The sequence below is a fragment of the Alligator mississippiensis genome, chromosome 4 (genome assembly GCF_030867095.1).
Source record: "Alligator mississippiensis isolate rAllMis1 chromosome 4, rAllMis1, whole genome shotgun sequence".
NCBI classification, from domain to species: Eukaryota; Metazoa; Chordata; order Crocodylia; family Alligatoridae; genus Alligator; species Alligator mississippiensis.
The window spans coordinates 96420685-96437670 of record NC_081827.1 but is presented as its reverse complement, the minus strand read 5'-3'; the positions used below and the strand labels follow the sequence as shown (position 1 = coordinate 96437670).

The 16986-nt window shown below is 43.2% G+C and overlaps 2 protein-coding genes across 5 annotated transcripts in view; one reads left to right on the top strand and one right to left on the bottom strand.

The window, feature by feature from the left end:
• FGD6 (FYVE, RhoGEF and PH domain containing 6) overlaps positions 1–1467 on the bottom strand; it is a 104017-nt gene extending 102550 nt beyond the window's left edge. Inside the window, exon 1 of the mRNA XM_006273629.4 lies at positions 1332–1467. Within this exon, the coding sequence (XP_006273691.1) occupies positions 1332–1344 (13 nt within the window). The 5' untranslated portion in view covers positions 1345–1467. The remainder of the gene's footprint in view (positions 1–1331) is intronic.
• Positions 1468–1618: 151 nt separating this feature from the next.
• The window catches only part of VEZT (vezatin, adherens junctions transmembrane protein), a 126882-nt gene continuing 111514 nt past the window's right edge, over positions 1619–16986 (top strand). For 2 of the 4 annotated variants that reach the window (XM_006273628.4, XM_014606725.3), the window contains exon 1: positions 1621–1755. In XM_006273628.4, the coding sequence (XP_006273690.1) occupies positions 1720–1755 (36 nt within the window). In that variant the 5' untranslated portion in view covers positions 1621–1719. Of the gene's footprint in view, positions 1756–16986 lie in introns of all 4 variants that reach the window. The other 2 variants (XM_059726352.1, XM_019489264.2) reach the window with 2 other exon arrangements.

The following is a 16986-nucleotide window of genomic DNA, read 5'->3' as shown; positions in this document are numbered from 1 at the left end:
ATTAGATCCTGTAACACCATTTTTTTTTCATTCAGGAATGAAGGTTTTCATTACATTTGACTGCTGCCCCCCAAAAGTAAGGTAAAGCAGCAGATCAGCATAATTTAAGTGATTTTATGCAATGGAAAAAAACAGCTCTCATCCCTGTTGTTCATGCAGGCATAAGAAAGGAAGCCCACTAATCTAACAGATGGGAGAACAAAAGTACTGACAATGCTCCTCTGTGTGAGCAAACAAACAAAAATCTGAGTAACTCCCTTAAACACAGGAAGTTCCCTTGTTTTACACTGAGAATTTGTCTTGAAGCTTTCCTAGCCATAGAATTGACAATACTTTAAAAAAAATGAAGAAGAATGTAGGTCAGTTTGGACTTTATAGCTTTCCATTTGTTTTTGCATAACAGCAATCGAGCTTGCAAGAAAGACCCTTCATGAAGACAGGTATGCTCTTGAAGGAAAACTGACAGATGGCTGCCTATTTCATGTGAATGACTAAGTTATATGAAGAGGGTTGTTGGTTGTAGCTGTGTTGGTCTAAAGACATAGGCAAACAAGGCTCTTTGGATAGATGCGACTCTCCCCATGCCAGAAGAAGCGTATTTGTACCCAAAAGTTTGCAAAGAACAATTTTTCCAACTATTTAGTTGGTTTAATAAAAGATATCACATCTCCCTAACGAACCTTGTCTGCCTCAGCTATATGAAGCAGCAGGTACTGTCCATACTAAAGCTTTACTGGAAGTCCCCAGCGTTCAGCATTGTTTCCTTACAGAAAGGCTGGAAGCGGAGGGGGGCGGGGGAGGGGGGGAATCTCTGCAAGCTTTGAAAACTCCCAAGTGTCAGAAGTCCTGCACAACAAGGCACGCCAGCCTCACTATGGACAAGTGACAATAACCAGAGCTCAGCAAGATGCTTTTATGTCACTAAAAATACAGCTGATAAGACTTGCCTGCAGGAGAGCAAAGGACGTTTTTCAAAGAGTGGGAAGGGAAGGGCGGGGGAGGGGGGTGCTAAGAAACCTCCTAGAGGCCCTTGGGAGAAAAGAGAAATATAAACAGGGAAAAATCAAACAAGAATAACAGGGTGACCTTAAAAAGAGACCTGATCCCGTGGCGCCCTGCGGCTGACCCCGACTGGGAACTCAAGAAGATGGGGCTTTTCTTTTTTCCCTTCAGCAGAGGGGAGAAGAAGAAGAGGGAGAGGAGTCCGTCGGGGGGGGGGCGCGGTGTCCGGAGAGGCGCGAGGCGGTGGTTGAGACGAACGGCCGGGAGAAGCAAGGGGCAGCGTACCCGCCCTCCACTTCGACCTTCCGCTCCGCTCCCCACTCACTCACCGGCCGAGCTCATGGTGCTCCCCCGCGCCCTACGCCATGGCTCCGCTCAGCCCCAGCTGCCGCTCCGCGCCCCGTCCCGCTTCTGCATGCCGTCCCGCAGCTCCGCGCCGACTGAGCCCCTGGCCGCGTACCTCAGCCGCTGGGGCAGCGCAGCGACCCCTCCCGGCCGCGCCCTGCCAGCGCAGGCGGACCGAGCCCCGCCCCCTCGCTCGCCTCCTCCAATCAGCACGGCCCGGCTTTGCGTAAGCGCCCGGCCGGAAGCGGGCGGCCGTAGGGGCTGTTGGGAGTTGTAGTTCGCGGCGCGCTGCCTGTAGGCTGGGCCGGGCCGGTCAGGGAGGCGGACTGCGTTTCCCGGCGTGCCCGTGGGGGGGTGGCATGGCGGAGAAGGATGACACCGGAGTTTGACGAAGAAGTGGTGTTTGAGGTGGGTGCCAGGTTGGCCCCGCGGGGCTCGCGTCTGCTCGGGCGGCGGGGGGCGGAGCGGGCCGGGGAATAGGGGGGGTGAGGGGCGTCGGTTGGTCATGGGGGGGGCGGCTGTTGACCGGTGGTTGAGGGGGGGCTGCGATTGGCCGGCGGTTGGCGTGGGGGGCGTTGATTGGCTGGCTGGTGGCGGGGTGTAGCGCGCGGCGGGCAGCGGCCGGCATTCGAGGGGCGTCGGGGCCGAGCGCGCCTGGGGCCCGAGTGCGGGGAGCTGCTGTGGGGTACCTACCGCATGGCAGCTGTGACCCGGAGCGAGCGGCGTTGGGGCAGGGGCGCGGGTCCACAGCGCTCTTCTGTGGGACTGGGGCTGTGCGCGGTGCCTGCATTGTATCTGGTCGTGAGCCGAGCATCAGGGATAGCCAAGAAGTGTATTTAAAAGGCCTGAAGAAAGGTGTTTGTACCCGAAAGCTTGTGAAGAACAATTTTTCCAACTAATAGTTCATCTAATAAAGGAAATCACGTCTATCCACAGAACCTTGTCTGTCTTTAAAAGGGCAGTTGAGGGGCTGGGTCCACTGGGGGCACTCTGTGAACCTTGCCCAGAGCCACCGGAGCGAGGGAAAGCAAGGAGCACTGTCATCTGCGGGGTTTTTGGGTCCCTTGCTAGGACAGATGCTTGCATTTGAGTTATGGGGATGCAGAAAAACTAAGTGTGGGTGCATGCAACTGTTGCCATTGTCATCTGTGAATCACTTCTGAATTGCACGATCAGGGCTGAAGATAGCAAGTCCTCTGAAGAAGTCCTATTTATAAATCAGTGTGCTTCTTGTAAAAGCATCCGTGTAAAACCTGTGCGTATGTTTGCACCGCCTGCTGGAAGCTGCCTTGGGTTTTCTGCTGGTTCAAGTAAAAGAGAATCTAAATGAGGATCCATGGAAATACTGTCTTTATGTAACTGCATTTTTAATTAGCTAATGGGGTTCAGCGTGCTGGCGTAGACTTGGCATACAAAGTAATGGTGAACTATATATGCTGAGGTAGCTCAGCAGCAAATCACATGCGTTTTTCAAAGCTAAATATTCTGGTATCTGCATTTAAATCACTTGCAGGCACACAAAGGAAAACATGGGTAATGTATAGAAGTTGCATTATTTTTAAAGGAAACAAATTATTTATGTTCCTAAAGCTATTGGTTTCTTGTGGATGGAAGGAACTCACTATCTAAGAAAGCTTTGCATTTGAAAGCTTGTTTAAGTCTATCCCAGCCATAGAGTTGCTCTAATAAAAAAATATCTCCCACAAAAATTGTTGCCTATTGCAAAATTCCTGGACCATCATGACTACATCACTCAAGTGCTACCTAGATACTGTCTTATCAGGCTGTGGATATGTTGATTTTCCTCAGGCTTATCATTTTATGGTTAAAAATTGCTTTTGTTTTTGTGGGCATATTCTTTCAATTTTGAGTCATGTCACCAAAACCCCAGTCAAGTTAAATACTGAACTGACCTGGCAGTATTCAATTGGTGCAATGCCTGTGTGGATACTCCATTACCTTTTCCAGTCTAAACTGTCTTTTAACTACAGTTCCACCATGTCCTTGTCCTCATAACTGTGACCAGAGATCATTGTGACTGGAAGTCAGACCCTGCCTGTTGATATCCAAATGTCTTTGTGGAATTCCTCACTTCATACTCACTAATACACTTGCTGCCATAATGCTCTGCTAGCGCACTAGGTAATGATATAGCTAAGAAGAGTTTGGACAAACCTGATGCAGGAGAGAGGTGCTTAATTTCCTCAGTCTGGAAAAGGGCAGTTCAAAACCAACTGCAAGAACAAAGATGTGTTTTCAGACATTTTTAAAAAGAGCACAAGTTATAGTATGATGGGGCAAGAAGTAATTCCAAGCTAAGGGGAAGGAAACAGACAGGGGCAAAGGATGGCTACAGAAAATCTGGGGCTTCAAAAACTCTGGAACACTCAGAAGAAGGAACCTCAAGCAATGTGAGCAACACGCTCACTGAGAAAGTGGACTCAGAACATGCAGACTCTGTGGAGGGCAAAGTACTTTTTGAGACCCTGTGATCCTGTTGAACACAGCTCAGTGTCATCCAATGCACCTACAGGTGGAAACCACTGTGGAAGGGAAAAGGAGCTTGGGTAGTTGTATTACTGCATGTTTTATTGTTTACTTACTCTGTTCAAAGGCCCTGGCTCTCCATTACTCCCTTCCATGTCCCCTGTCCAAATGGTGGGTTAACTTATATGGGCAGGGATGAAAGAAATTGCCTTTTGAATTAGCTTGTTTACTTTAATAACATTTTCTGGCAGCCACAATTTAAAAAATAAGAGAAAATTCTCTATGCAATCCAGAAATATTCCTACTTGCATTCTTTTTGCAGGTCAGACAGATAGAATTTCTAGCAAATACATTCATCCTTTGCAAGCAGAAAATTAAAGATATTTGAGCATTTTAATAATACATTGAAAATAATGTTTGTAAACAGTGCAGTAACTGGTCGTTCAGCCAATTCGATTTTTTGCGAATAACGGTGTAAAGTAAACAGTTATAAATGCAGTGGCATGGTTGTTGGTCTGAATATCCAAGTCCAAAGCAAATGTATCTATGCTGTGCTTGGATTGATGGGTACAAAATGGGACAGATGGTTTGCTGGTTCTGGGGGAATGGGCTTGTAGTAGTAGGCTCTGGTGACCCCTTTGCTGGTCTGTGGAATTCCAAGTTGCGTAGATTTCATAGACATTAGGGCTGGAAGGGACCTCGGAAGATCATCGAGTCCAGTCCCCTGCCCCAGGGGCAGGAAATCACTTGGGCTCAAAGGATCCCAGCAAGATAAACGTCAAAATGTTTCTTAAAGGAGTCCAGAGTAGGTGCTTGCACTACCTCTGGCAGCAATCTGTTCCAGGCCTTGGGGGCTCGGACAGTAAAGAAGTTCTTCCTTATGTCCAAACTGAAAGAGTCTTGGAGGAGTTTGTGACTGTTTGACCTTGTTATCCCTTGGGGTGCTCTGGTGAACAGGAGGTTGATCTTAAGTTGATCTTAGCCCAGGTATCACTTTTGTCATCTGGCATGATCTTGATAAAATTTTTGAGCAGGCATTCTTTAAACTTTGCCCCCAATTTCTCCTGCAAGTGTAGGATCACTTTCCATAGCTCTTTACATCAGGGCTGTCCAGCTCTCCTCACTAATCCAGCTGCAGCAGCAACTGGAGTTTCTGGGCTCCCCCTCCTCCCACCATCTTCCGCTTCCTGTCCTTGTTCCAGGTATCAGGGCTGTGCAGTGTGGCAAAGCTTGCCACACTGGGAAATCCTGTGGCCTGGGTTGCCCATATGATGCGGTGCATTGGGTCCTCCCTGCTGTTACGGGCTTTGTGTGGGAAGTATGGGGTGGCATCCTTGTGTACATGTGGTACAGTGGGGGTAGGTGGCATGTGTAGTGCAGTGGGATTGAGGGGGCATGTGAAGAATACTGTGGACCCTGCTGGTACGGTCTGCAGGGCATGTGGCCCCCAGTTGCTTAGAAACTAGATAGTCCTGCTTTATAGTAAACTTTTGTGGCACCACTACTCTGAAGAGGCCAACAGCATTCAGTCTGGCTAACCTCAAGCAGATGCTTCTCTTAGGCCTTTCGTATGTTCATGAGCAAGATATCAGACACTTTTACCAGTCCCATAATAATCTGAGCAAAACTGAGCACACTTTTCATACGCCTGTTATCCAAGGCACCCTACAGTTCATCTCCACACCCCTCAAACCCACAGGCTTTGAAAGATATCTCCATAATTGTGTTGGTAATCGTTGAACCCACCACAGGCAAGTTAATATCATTTAATATCTTTATGGGAACTTTTTTAAGGTGCTTGCTCACTTATCTTTTTCTCTGCTATCCTTTTAAATCTAACTTGTTTTTGTCTTGCTGTTTATTGGTGGCTCTGCAGACATATCCTTGAGAGGTAGTCCCTCCATACCAACTGAAAGGCTGATGTTGATCAAAATAAAGGAGGAAAAAAACAAGGACTAGCACAGGGGTGGGCAAAATGCGGGCCACATGCGGCCCGCCAGGCCATTCTATCCAGCCCACGGGTCCCCTAAAAAATTTAGAAAATTAATATTTACCTGCCCCTGGCTGCCAGTCATGCAGCCCTCGATGGCTTTCCAAAACTCAGTGAGCAGCCCTCCATCCAAAATAATTGCCTGCCCCTGGACTAGCATGTTCTCTGATATTCTCAAGAATGTTAGTCTGGGGCATAAAGGCAGAAGAGCTGAGGGGTGTAGGGGAGTGCACTAAAATAATATCATCCAACTCATGAGACATCAAACATAGATTCCACAAAGCATTATGACCTACACCTAGCAGCTTTTATGCTCCATGTACTCCATGTGCTTTGTGCCTTTGGGACCATATCCAGCTAAGGTGCCAACAGAACATGCCAGTGTTTTGTGGACTCAGTAGAAAATAAGGGGAGCTGTTATATCCTGCACTGTGGTTAAAGTAAGAGCAATCAGCTCTTGCCCTTAGCTTTATGAGATTTTAAATGCTTTAAAAGTATTTATGTTGTATTATTATTATTAGTAGCATTATTATTGTTCAGTAAAACTTGATTTTGTGAAAAATCCAGATTTATTTACTTTGTTTTATAAAACAGACATGTGAGGCCAAGATCAGTGCTTCCTGACCAGACACCTACACCATGTTACAAATTCATTGAGTTCATATACAAGCTAAATACAGCTGATTCAAGATGTTGAACAAGTTAGCATAAATTAGTACAAATGCACTTGACTATAGCATATTTGCAGATTATACATGTAGGTCCAGATCTACAAATGGAGTTAAGCGTGATGACACTAAGAATTACTACACTTAACTCTTGGGTACCTGGCTCTGGGAGTGGAATTCAAAAATCCAAGTTAGATGTCCAAGTTCCTGAGACTAGAAATGGAGGCATTTAGGTACCTAAGAATAGGATTTACAGCAGCCAGCATGCTAGGTGGGTGGAAGGGGAATGTCTAATATAGCCAATAGAAAATGCTTCCAAAATGATTGTGTCTGAAATCCCCCAAATCCTGTCCTAGAGCTAGGTGGCTAAGTTTTTTATTTGGGTACAAATAATTAATTAATTTCTTTTTCTTTCAAAGCACAACTGGAGGAGAAGCAGAATGTGGTGGTGGTAATGAAGGCAATATCTATTCATCATCTACCATATTAGTTGGAGTTTTTGCCGAAAAAGTTCAGGACCTATGATCAATTGCCTCCTCAGCTTAAAACATCTCCCACCTCCCAGGAGTGTGCCCCTAACCACCAGGCTAGAGGAAAGGTTGTTGGTCCCAGCTCTGGGACCACATGGGAGTCTTGAAAGGCCCCAGTGCAGTCCTGGGGCCAGGACTGACAGTCAGCTGATTGTTGGCCCTGACACCAGGACCAGCCAGATTGTGGGCACCTAGCTTTTAACTTGCTGGTGCAGGAGGAGCCTGGAATAACTGCACTGGCAAGTAGTAATGGCAGTATTGGGATCTGATTCCTGATCTCAAAATCATGCCTCCTGCCATGTATGTGTGGCATGGCAGGAGGCATGATTGTTGGGGTTAGGAATCGGATCCCATCATGCCATTAAATGAATGCATGCCAGTGGCCCAAGAGTCATGGGGCAAAAAAGTGTGAAAAGACAGAGTAAGCAAGGAAGGACCTGACTGCAGCCCTCATGGGAATGTCCAGACAAGCACGCATGTATGGTCTGCGGCACTGCAAACCACATGTGCCACACATGCACACATTCACAGTGCTGCAAATTAGCAGTGCGGTGGTTTTGGTATTAAAAACAAAACAAAACAAAAAAAACTGTCAGAAAAAAATGGGGAGGTACATGTGGTGGCAGCACGTACCACCTGAAATGAGCCCAGCTGACTAGAGCCATGCTCCAGCTTCTGGTTGGGCTCAGTGTGCCCAGATTGCTGCTGCTGCAGCCCTGGGAGGACCCCAGGACCCCAGGCAAGGCTCCTGGGGCCAGCCCAGGTCTTGGCCTCAGCCTCCCATACCCTTCACAGGGCAACATATCATGCACCACAGCATATGTGCAGGGGCATTCCTTGGGGACAGCTAGCAAGGGCACAGATATGTGCTGCTCCCCCTTGTGGGGATGCGCCCCATGAGAGTGCTCCCCTAGAAATGGGAAGTCATGAGTTTAAACCTTGCTCCGAGGAGCACTGAGGGATTTTAGCCAATGACTCTTTAATACAGCATGCATAAGCAGACCTAGGAGTAGAGTCCAAAACTTCTGACTTCCAGCACCTCTGGGTGAAGGTTCTTGTAATTTCCCTTGTGTCTGGATGTTGATAATCCAGCAGATACTTCTCCCTTCCACCATGCTGGTAAACATTTTCCCCTTTGCTTCACAAATACATAAAATGCACAGCATTTTATGGTAGGAATATATTGTAATCTGGCTTAGTCATAGGGCAGTGCTGGCATCTTTTCAGCCAACCAGCTGTACATTCAGCAGTTATCCTGGGCCTGCTCAGTGGGTTGTTACATCTTTCCTTGTCTCCTCCCAGGTCTTAGTGGATGCCTCTATTGGCTGGGAAAGAAGATGGCAGGCTCAGTTCCTGAAAATCATAGTTGATATGAATAGTGTTGATCAGGGGAAAATGTCTGTCCTCACAGTTTTTTCAAACAGTCCTGTATTCCTACAGATAGCCATTTTGTATTAAAGATACAAGCATCACACACTTTCCCTGATCACCCTATACCAATATTGGTGAAATATTTTTTTTGACCTACCAATATGCACAATGAAGGAGAACTATCCCTTTCTGGTTTTATACCCAGAAGGGAAGCCAGCAGATTCAGGATGTTTCCCATCTGTTGCCATTCCCATAAGGGGGTGCATTGAATACTTCTCTTTCCTGCATGTTGCTTATAAGCAAAGTTCTGTAAAGTGAGACATGCTGGAATAGAAAATGGAATAGAATGGAATGACATGTAGGAACTTGACTCTATCACTCAGCTCAAGAAGTGTGGGAGTTTAGCATCTCACATGGATGATACCTTCTAACTTTGTGTCAGTAACTGGTTCCATTGGCACGCTCGTTTTGTGCCAGGGTCATTAATAAAAATACTAAGAGAGAATGGTCTGAGGATCAGCTCATGGGGACTAGTAACTTCCCTCCTTTCAATGCTACCTGTTATTGTCCTCCCTTTAGAACATTCCTTACCCATCTTTTTCATCTTAAACAGTAATTTCTCAAGGAGGACCATATCAAATGCTTTACTGAGGTCCAGATAGATTAGGTCAACTGTGTTTCCTTCACTAGAAAATCAGTCCGCAGGCTGGCCTGGAGCGATCCACCTTGAATAAAAGGATGTTGTATTTGTTCCTGTTTTCTATTTATGTCCATGTTTATGAATCTGATGTGTACAACTTTGTTTACATTGGCATATAAATGAAGATCCTTCCTTCAGATCAACACAGGCAGCTGCTTGGTCCAAACCCCAGTAATTCTGTATAAGGGTCCATGCCCACCATTAGGGATCTAATTGTACGATTGAGACTCTAGATTCAGCTTTCCATTCTAACAGTCAATTTACAGAAGAAACTTTAGTAAAGGCCACAAGTTCAAACGACCTCAACATCCGCCAGTTCCCAAATCTGGCAGCAGAGCAATATTGAAGCCAAGACCCACAATATCAAATTAAGCAAATTTAGTTCTATTTTTAAAGGTCTGCTTCCAGACCATTTAGGCACAACATTTAGGTTTTGTGAGACTCTTTTTGTTAAGCAGTATAAACTGTGATATTGAATGTAATTGTTGAAAATGCTTCCATTTAAAACCTACTTGTTTAACTAACCAGAAAGTAAATAGAGAAAATGGTTCCTTTAGTTTCATTGTTCCTGCTGTGTAAAATTCAGTAAATAAATAAACAGCCTTAAAGAGTGGGAAAGAAACTATTTTAAAATTGTCAGTTGGAAGTTAGTTTATCAAGGGCAACAAAGCAAACAAATTCCTTGCTGTTGTGCAAAAACAATACTTTTCTTTAGGGGTGTAGGTTGTAGCTGTGTTGGTCTAATCTAAGGACATAGGCCGACTCGGTTCCTTGGGTCAATCTAATGTCTTTTATTGGACCAACTAAAAGACTTTCCTTTACAAATTAATCTTGATTTCCTCCGCCATGCTTCAGTTTTTTACTCCATCCATGAAAAAGTATTGTTAACCTGTCATTTTAATTTATTACAGAATAGTATCCCAGCACTCCATTGCTTTTTTAAAAATCAAAATTAATTACATTTATAAAAAATCTATTTTGTATATAAAATATGATACACCTCAGAAGGCATGTAGCTGTTTTGCTGTTTCCACATGCCACCGTTGATTCATTGCTCTTTGCCAGATACGTATAGAACCTGCTGATTTTTCACTATTTCAGTAATGTTACTGAGAGGGGTGTCAGCTGCTGTATTTAAAGTTGCATCATAATATCTATTTTTACACCATTTTCATAAGTTTGAGAATTTCACCTTTCATATTGGTATGTTTGGTCTCTAGAGGTTACTGTTTTTTGGAACAGCTACATGGGATAAAAAACTACCCTGGGGAAAAAAACAACAACTTTGTTCTCAAATTAAAAAAGAAAAAACCTTGTGAAGTTTCTTGAAACAGCTTTAAAACGAAAAGCTAATGATTAAAAGTTAGAATTTGTAATGGATGTGTCACTTGCTGAGGAAATGCCTTTGCTTGGTCTGGAGAAAACTGGTTTTGCTTTGTGTGAATGAGTCTGAAAAGTCCTTGAATATGAATACGTAGGGATTATTCATGCTACATGCATGTGTGGCTCATTTAGCCACGTGGTGAAATATATTACTGTGAATTGATAGGCACTGTGGGATGGAGACTTATTCTGTTGCACATCAGGAGTTGTGTAACTCATGGGGTTTTTCAGGACTGGGTCTAGATACAATCCCAGGGTCTATTTGAGGCATGAGTGAGAGGGTATTTTAGTGATGTCAGCATATTTTCTCTGCCTGTGTTAAGATTATACTACAATTCATCACCGTAATAGCTGAGCACCTTCCTTGTAAAGTTGGTAGCCTTTATGAAGGCCATGATGGACAGTCAAACAGTCCGAATAATAGCATAACCAGGTCGTTTCAGATTTTCAATACAGCACAGTTTAAAAGTCCTGATCTTCAATACCCCTTGAACTTGACCCTGTGCTCCCTTTGGTTACTGGAAAGGAAAAAGATCTTTCTCTGTTCTTCCTTCTCTAAAATTCCTGGGTGTAGTGAGGGAGAACAATCTTGCTCTTTTTTTTTTTTTTGTAGGTAGGGTCAGGAGGGACCATCTAGCCTGACCCCCTTCCTTTACCTTCCACCTAATTTTTGCATTCTTTCCTCTTTAATTCCTCCCTCCCCTGCCTTCCTCAGTTGTTGCTCATGGATTTTTTTTTCAAGAAAAAGACTGAAACTAACATAAGTATTAACATTTTCAGTGTTGATCATTTGGATCTGACTGTGGAACCAGGGAAACCAACCAGGGATGTTAATTTCATTCTGCAAGAGATTAGAAAAACTGAGAGCTGTGACAGACACTGCAACTCCCTGTTGTGGGCTTGGGAAGAGGATACTATGTGCATTTACATTTGGTTCATGTTTAAAATACTCTTACAGATGTGAAGTCCAGACATTTTGTTTTAAATGAAAGTTTATTTTTTATATATATTAATAATAGCTCCCTCTTAGAGTGAGCTTCGAACTTGCCTAAAGCAACTGGTCTTTTAAAGCCCTAAATCCAGTTAATGAGGTTAGAACAAAAGATACCCTCTTATTAGAGTAGCATATTTGACAACACCCTATTAATTGTATCATGTTTTTAAACTAATATTAGACCTATATAATAATTCATACTAGAGATCATGATGTGTAGTTGTCCAAAAACAATAATACTATAGCAAGAAACTTGACTAAAATAATTTAGATATTTTAAAACTTTTGTAGTCTATGGCTTCCTCTACATATTACATGTATTGCACAATTACCTGATTAATTGTGCAGTTAATTAAAGCAGCTACACATGCAAATTAACTATTGCAGTTTAAGAAGGTCCAGCCAGCTATATCCTTAGAGCTACAAAATGTGTAATAACTTTATATATGGTTTCTATCCAGCTTTAATTTGTGTAGCATAGATATGCCCCTGTGGCTGAGAGCCCTGTCAGCTGCTGGGGCTCTCAGTGGTGGGGGTGCACTGTCCGCTCCTGCAGATGGAGTCCTGTGGTTGACTTCCAGCCACGGCACTGCGCCATGCGCTGCTGTGGGTAGAAGTCCCATCAGCTGAAGGGAGCTGATGCTGCAGCAGCGTCCCACATGAAGTTTCTACTTGTGTGCTGGTACTCTCCCTGCCCCAGCAATAAGATGTGATAGGATCTAATGCTGGATCCCACAATCATGCCTTCTGCCATGCATGTGTAGCATGGCAAAAAGTGATTGTGTGGGTTGCGCATCAAATCCTATCATGTCTTTACCTGAACATCTAGAGGCGCCCTATCAGCTTCCCAGACACTTCATAACAAGCAGCTTTCTGTAGCTTCTTCATAGTTAAGATCCATTTCCTTTGTCTTTCTATCCTAATTTCCTCAAAGATTTTTTTTAACTAGATACTTGACACTGCTTTGAAACCCCAGCATCCTTTCTCTCCAGTCTTCTACAAGTCCTCCCTTCTAAAGTAACACAATTTATTCATACAATGCATTTTTGGTGTGGTAGAAGACTACACTGAACAGAAAGGAAAGAAAACATGGTAGGCATCTAGGTTTGTGCACTTAGTAGGGTACAAAATGATCTTTTTGCTTATTTTGAGTAAAGGATCCCTAAATGGACACAATAAAAGGTCATTAACTTCAAGAAACATCAAGATTTCCTTACTGGAAGAAAGATTTACCTTTTTATTCCTATCTTCTTGTAATTTATTCATGAAGCTTGTACCATTGCTAGAAACATTAGTGTTCACATACTCCCATGGATAGTTTCTTTAATGTAATTATTCCTTGGATATTTTAGAACTAATGGAAGTATATGGCAAGGAATGCTCATACTAAAAACTGCTTAACTATCATGGCATTTGTGCTATAGTCAAATCTGAATTCCTGTTCTAGATTGAGGGGAAATTATGTGACCAAATGTATAACTTTCAACCCCTAATATTCAGAACCCCCCCAAATGAATTATGCTGTGTTGTACCAGACTTAATTGTTTCATATAATTTATATCCTATCCTATCCTCTTTATTTTGCAAGGGAGAGTAAAAATGTCCAAACTATGAGTATCTTTTGTTCCTATGGCAACTCAGAATCCCAGAGGTCTGAGTAGTTTTTATCAAAAAAGCAGTTTTGGGAGCTGGGGCCAGAAGACAGAGGGCCAGACAATCAAAATTCCAGATCAAAATTCACAGATTGCACCAACTTTATACTATACTGAATAAAAATCCCCTGGAGGAGGAATCTCCTTGGCAGAAGCTTGGTTATAAATTAAGTTTTTGAACCCTCAAGTTCAGAAGTCTTCATAGCTAGAACTGTATCCATTAAAGACTAACTTGAGTTTGAACTGGATGTTTGGTTTAAAGCCCACTGCTAATACAGACATTCATATTTTTCAGTAAGGGAGATCCTCTCATTAAGATTTTTTGGGGGTACTGTGTTCCTTGTCCTTTCTTCCAGGAGTGGAAGAAACTCACTGCCAGAAATTAATCTTGAAAATGCCAGGAAAAAAGATATCTCACAAAATCCAAATATCCTAGGTTCAGAAAGAACATTGTGATGGCTTCATTTTCAGGCATGCAGCCAGGAAACTATGTGGTGTTGATTGGCATAAGAAAAACATATTTTGACAATTTGATATATGGATGTCATGGAAAGTTTCTGGGATCTGTATGAAGTTAAGAATGATGCCTGTACAAGGCACTATCTGTCTAATATAAGAAACCTATTTTTATATATACTTAAGGAAATGTACATGTTTTCTATTTAACTAAAATGGCCACCAAATGTTCAATGTGATTTCCATCTGCAGAAAGTGTTGTTAAACAGTGCTAAAATATTGCAACCAGTGCCCAGTGAGATGGTCAAACATTTGTTTGTTTGTTTTTGCATAAAAAAACAATTTTTCCCAAAATACTCAAAGACGATTCCTACTGCAGGTTACTTCCCCACCTAGTTTCAACTATGCCAGGACAGTTGTTTCTTCCTTCTCCGCATTGTGTCAGGAAAAGTTTATAACCACCCTCCCTTCATTCAGGAACACCTGAACTCTCTTGAGCTCAGTTCTTCAGAAGATCTTATTTTTCTGACCAATCTGGCCCAGAAGCTATCAGCCAGAAAAATGAATGACTCAATGATCATAAATAATAGAAAAGAGGAGGTTTGGAAGGGAACTCCCATACAATCTTAACAATAGCTGTTACTATTGCTGTAGATATAATACTCTTAAAAATCACCCTTATGATGACTCTAAATATTGGATAGATTAAAGATGTTCTACCCCATTTCATAACCCTGTTGCAAGACTCCATATGTGAAGTAAAGCCAATTGAGAATTTACATTTCTCTACAAAAACAGTGCTGGGGGGGGGGCGGGGTGGGGAGGGAGAGAATTGCTATTGGGCAATCATTCGTTTTTTCCTTTGCCCTCAAAAAAGGTCAGTCATAATATAAGCTGACCTTTTTCCTGTGACTATTATTTGTACAGTCAGAATTACACACTATGCAGTTAACTAGAACACTGTGATATCTGGGGTTGTATATGTTAGCAGTTTGCTGGATTCTATTTATTGCTACCTTAGATATGTCATCACACAGTTCTGCCACTCTGTTATACCTTTGGAATTCAGATAGTTACAAAATGGTTCATCTTACCTTAGTAAACTGAAGTTCAGAAACACCCTAAAAATATATGTTCTTTAAAGCAGATGGTTTAGTATCCATTCTTCATTGCTTGGCTAAAGATTGGCTAAACCAGTGGTTTTTGAACTTTTTTTCATTTGCAGATCCTAAAAAACTTAGAATGGAGGTGTGGATCCTGTTGAAATAAGCGTAGGTATTCCCATACGTTTGATTGATCATAGTCATCTTTCGCGGACCCCTTAGACATAGTCTGCAGACCCCCAGCGGTCTACGGACCACAGATTGAAAACCACTGGGCTAAACCAATGGCTAACCAAGCTGAAATTTGATTTCTCATTAGGCTTCAGGCTTAAGCCCAAATGAGATGGATAAGGGAAAGTCTCCCATCAGTGCTCTCTGTAGACTCATTCAGAAAATGTTTTATTGGTTTAAGCTGACTTTTATTGTTTGTTTGTTTTTTTTTTAAAACGATCATTCATTAAGCTGATGGAAACTAACCATATTTGGCCCTTTTCTTCACTCAGTTGAGTTTTGCTTGTATAAGCAACATGCAAAAGCAGCATGTACATACAGATTTTGAGGCAAGCAGCAATCTTTGTCTACCTATTTGCCTTCCTACTGCTCTCCAGTGATGATAGGCTGATCTCTTTTTGTGTTTGTTGATGATTGGTCTCCACCTGTGTCTGTCTGGAGGGTATTTGGGCCATTCTGAGTGTTTTGAATATGGAAACAATATAATGCTTTAATCACAAATGAGACTCCTGTTTGTTTACAGCTGCACAAATGCACATTATAATCTGACCATTTCTTTGTATGGCTGTTCTGTGGTGGCAGCTACACGCAGCAACCTGCAGAACCTGTGTCTGGAAATATTGCAAGAGCTTTATCTTCAGTGATGTGAAACAAAGCACAGCCGTCAGCTTGTGTTCAGCCCTTCCAGCACACTCAAATGCAGATGGTAACTGAGATGCATTGCATATCAACAAATTGTTAAGAATAATGAGAGGAGAGGTAAATATTAGGGTTGTGCGAAGCTTCAGTCCGTGATTCAGTTCGGTGGAGAGACGTTCCGATTCAGTGGCTGAATCCAAATCAAATCAGGAGACCCTTTGATCTCTCCGAATTGAATTGGAACCCTCTGAATCGATTCGGAAAGATTTGGAAATCTGGACATAAACATGGCTTTAAATGGTTTTTCTACATACTTCTAGGTAGCAGGTGGCTTGTGAATGCTGTAATGCCAGGGCACATAGTCTCCCACAGAAGCGCGGGGGGCTCCCCAGTGCACTCGGCAGCAGACCCGGAAGTGGACCAGCAGCACTTCTGTTCCATTTCTGGGTTCACTGGAGAGCACACAGGGGAGGCCCTCTGCACCCTCCCGGCTTGGCAACTGGTGCCTCCTGGGTCTGGGAGGGGCACCCGGGGTCCCCCAGTGGCCGATTGCTGAGCCAGGGAGGTGTGGGGAGGCCCCCCTGTGTGCTCCCCAGTGGACCGGAAGTACTTCTGGTCCACTTCCGGGTTCGCTGCCGAGCATGTGGAGGGGCACCCCCTGCACTCGGCCGAATTGAATCGGGGACAGTGATCCAAATCAACGAATCGAATCATTGTCCCTGATTCGGGCCGAATCCAAAACCAAATTATATAGGGCCTGTTTCGTATACCCCTAGTAAATATCTGAGAACTTCTGCTTATTGCTGTCGCTTTTCTGCTGAAGTTCTGAATAAACTAAGTTTGGTATAGTAGTTGTAGACAAAATGGAGTAGATTTAAGTGCCACTCTTTTACTGTCTTGAAGTCATTGTCTAATATTAGACTTAGAAGCGATTGGCTGGATGACAGTCAAATCAAATGAGGAGATGGTTACTGGCCAGAAGAATACGACCAGGGCTTTTAAATACTGTTGCTTCAAAAGTCTTATTAATGGCTTTTATATAATATTGATATACAGTAATTCTTTTAAGCAGCATCCTTTTAAAAGCCTTTGACAATCCGTCATCTCCTTCTCCCTTCCCCCCGTTATATAGCAACGTTAGTCAGGAGACATTGCACAGTGCTAGTAAGTTTCAAACTGCTTCTACTGATGCTGTCAGGAAAATGCTACTGTGCTGGAGCGCAGGTGCAATTACAGACTAGTAACTATTAAATTTTGTCTTCTGCTTGGGTCATCCTGGAGGGACAAGTAGAAAGAAACGGGGAGGTGGGAGAGATTTTTACAGACACATGGGAACAGAACAAGAGAGAGAAATGGAATTCTCTTTTCCAGGAGACAAAAATTGCATTATCTGTGAGTTGTAACTTCTGAGTTAATTGTTCAGAACATTTCAGAA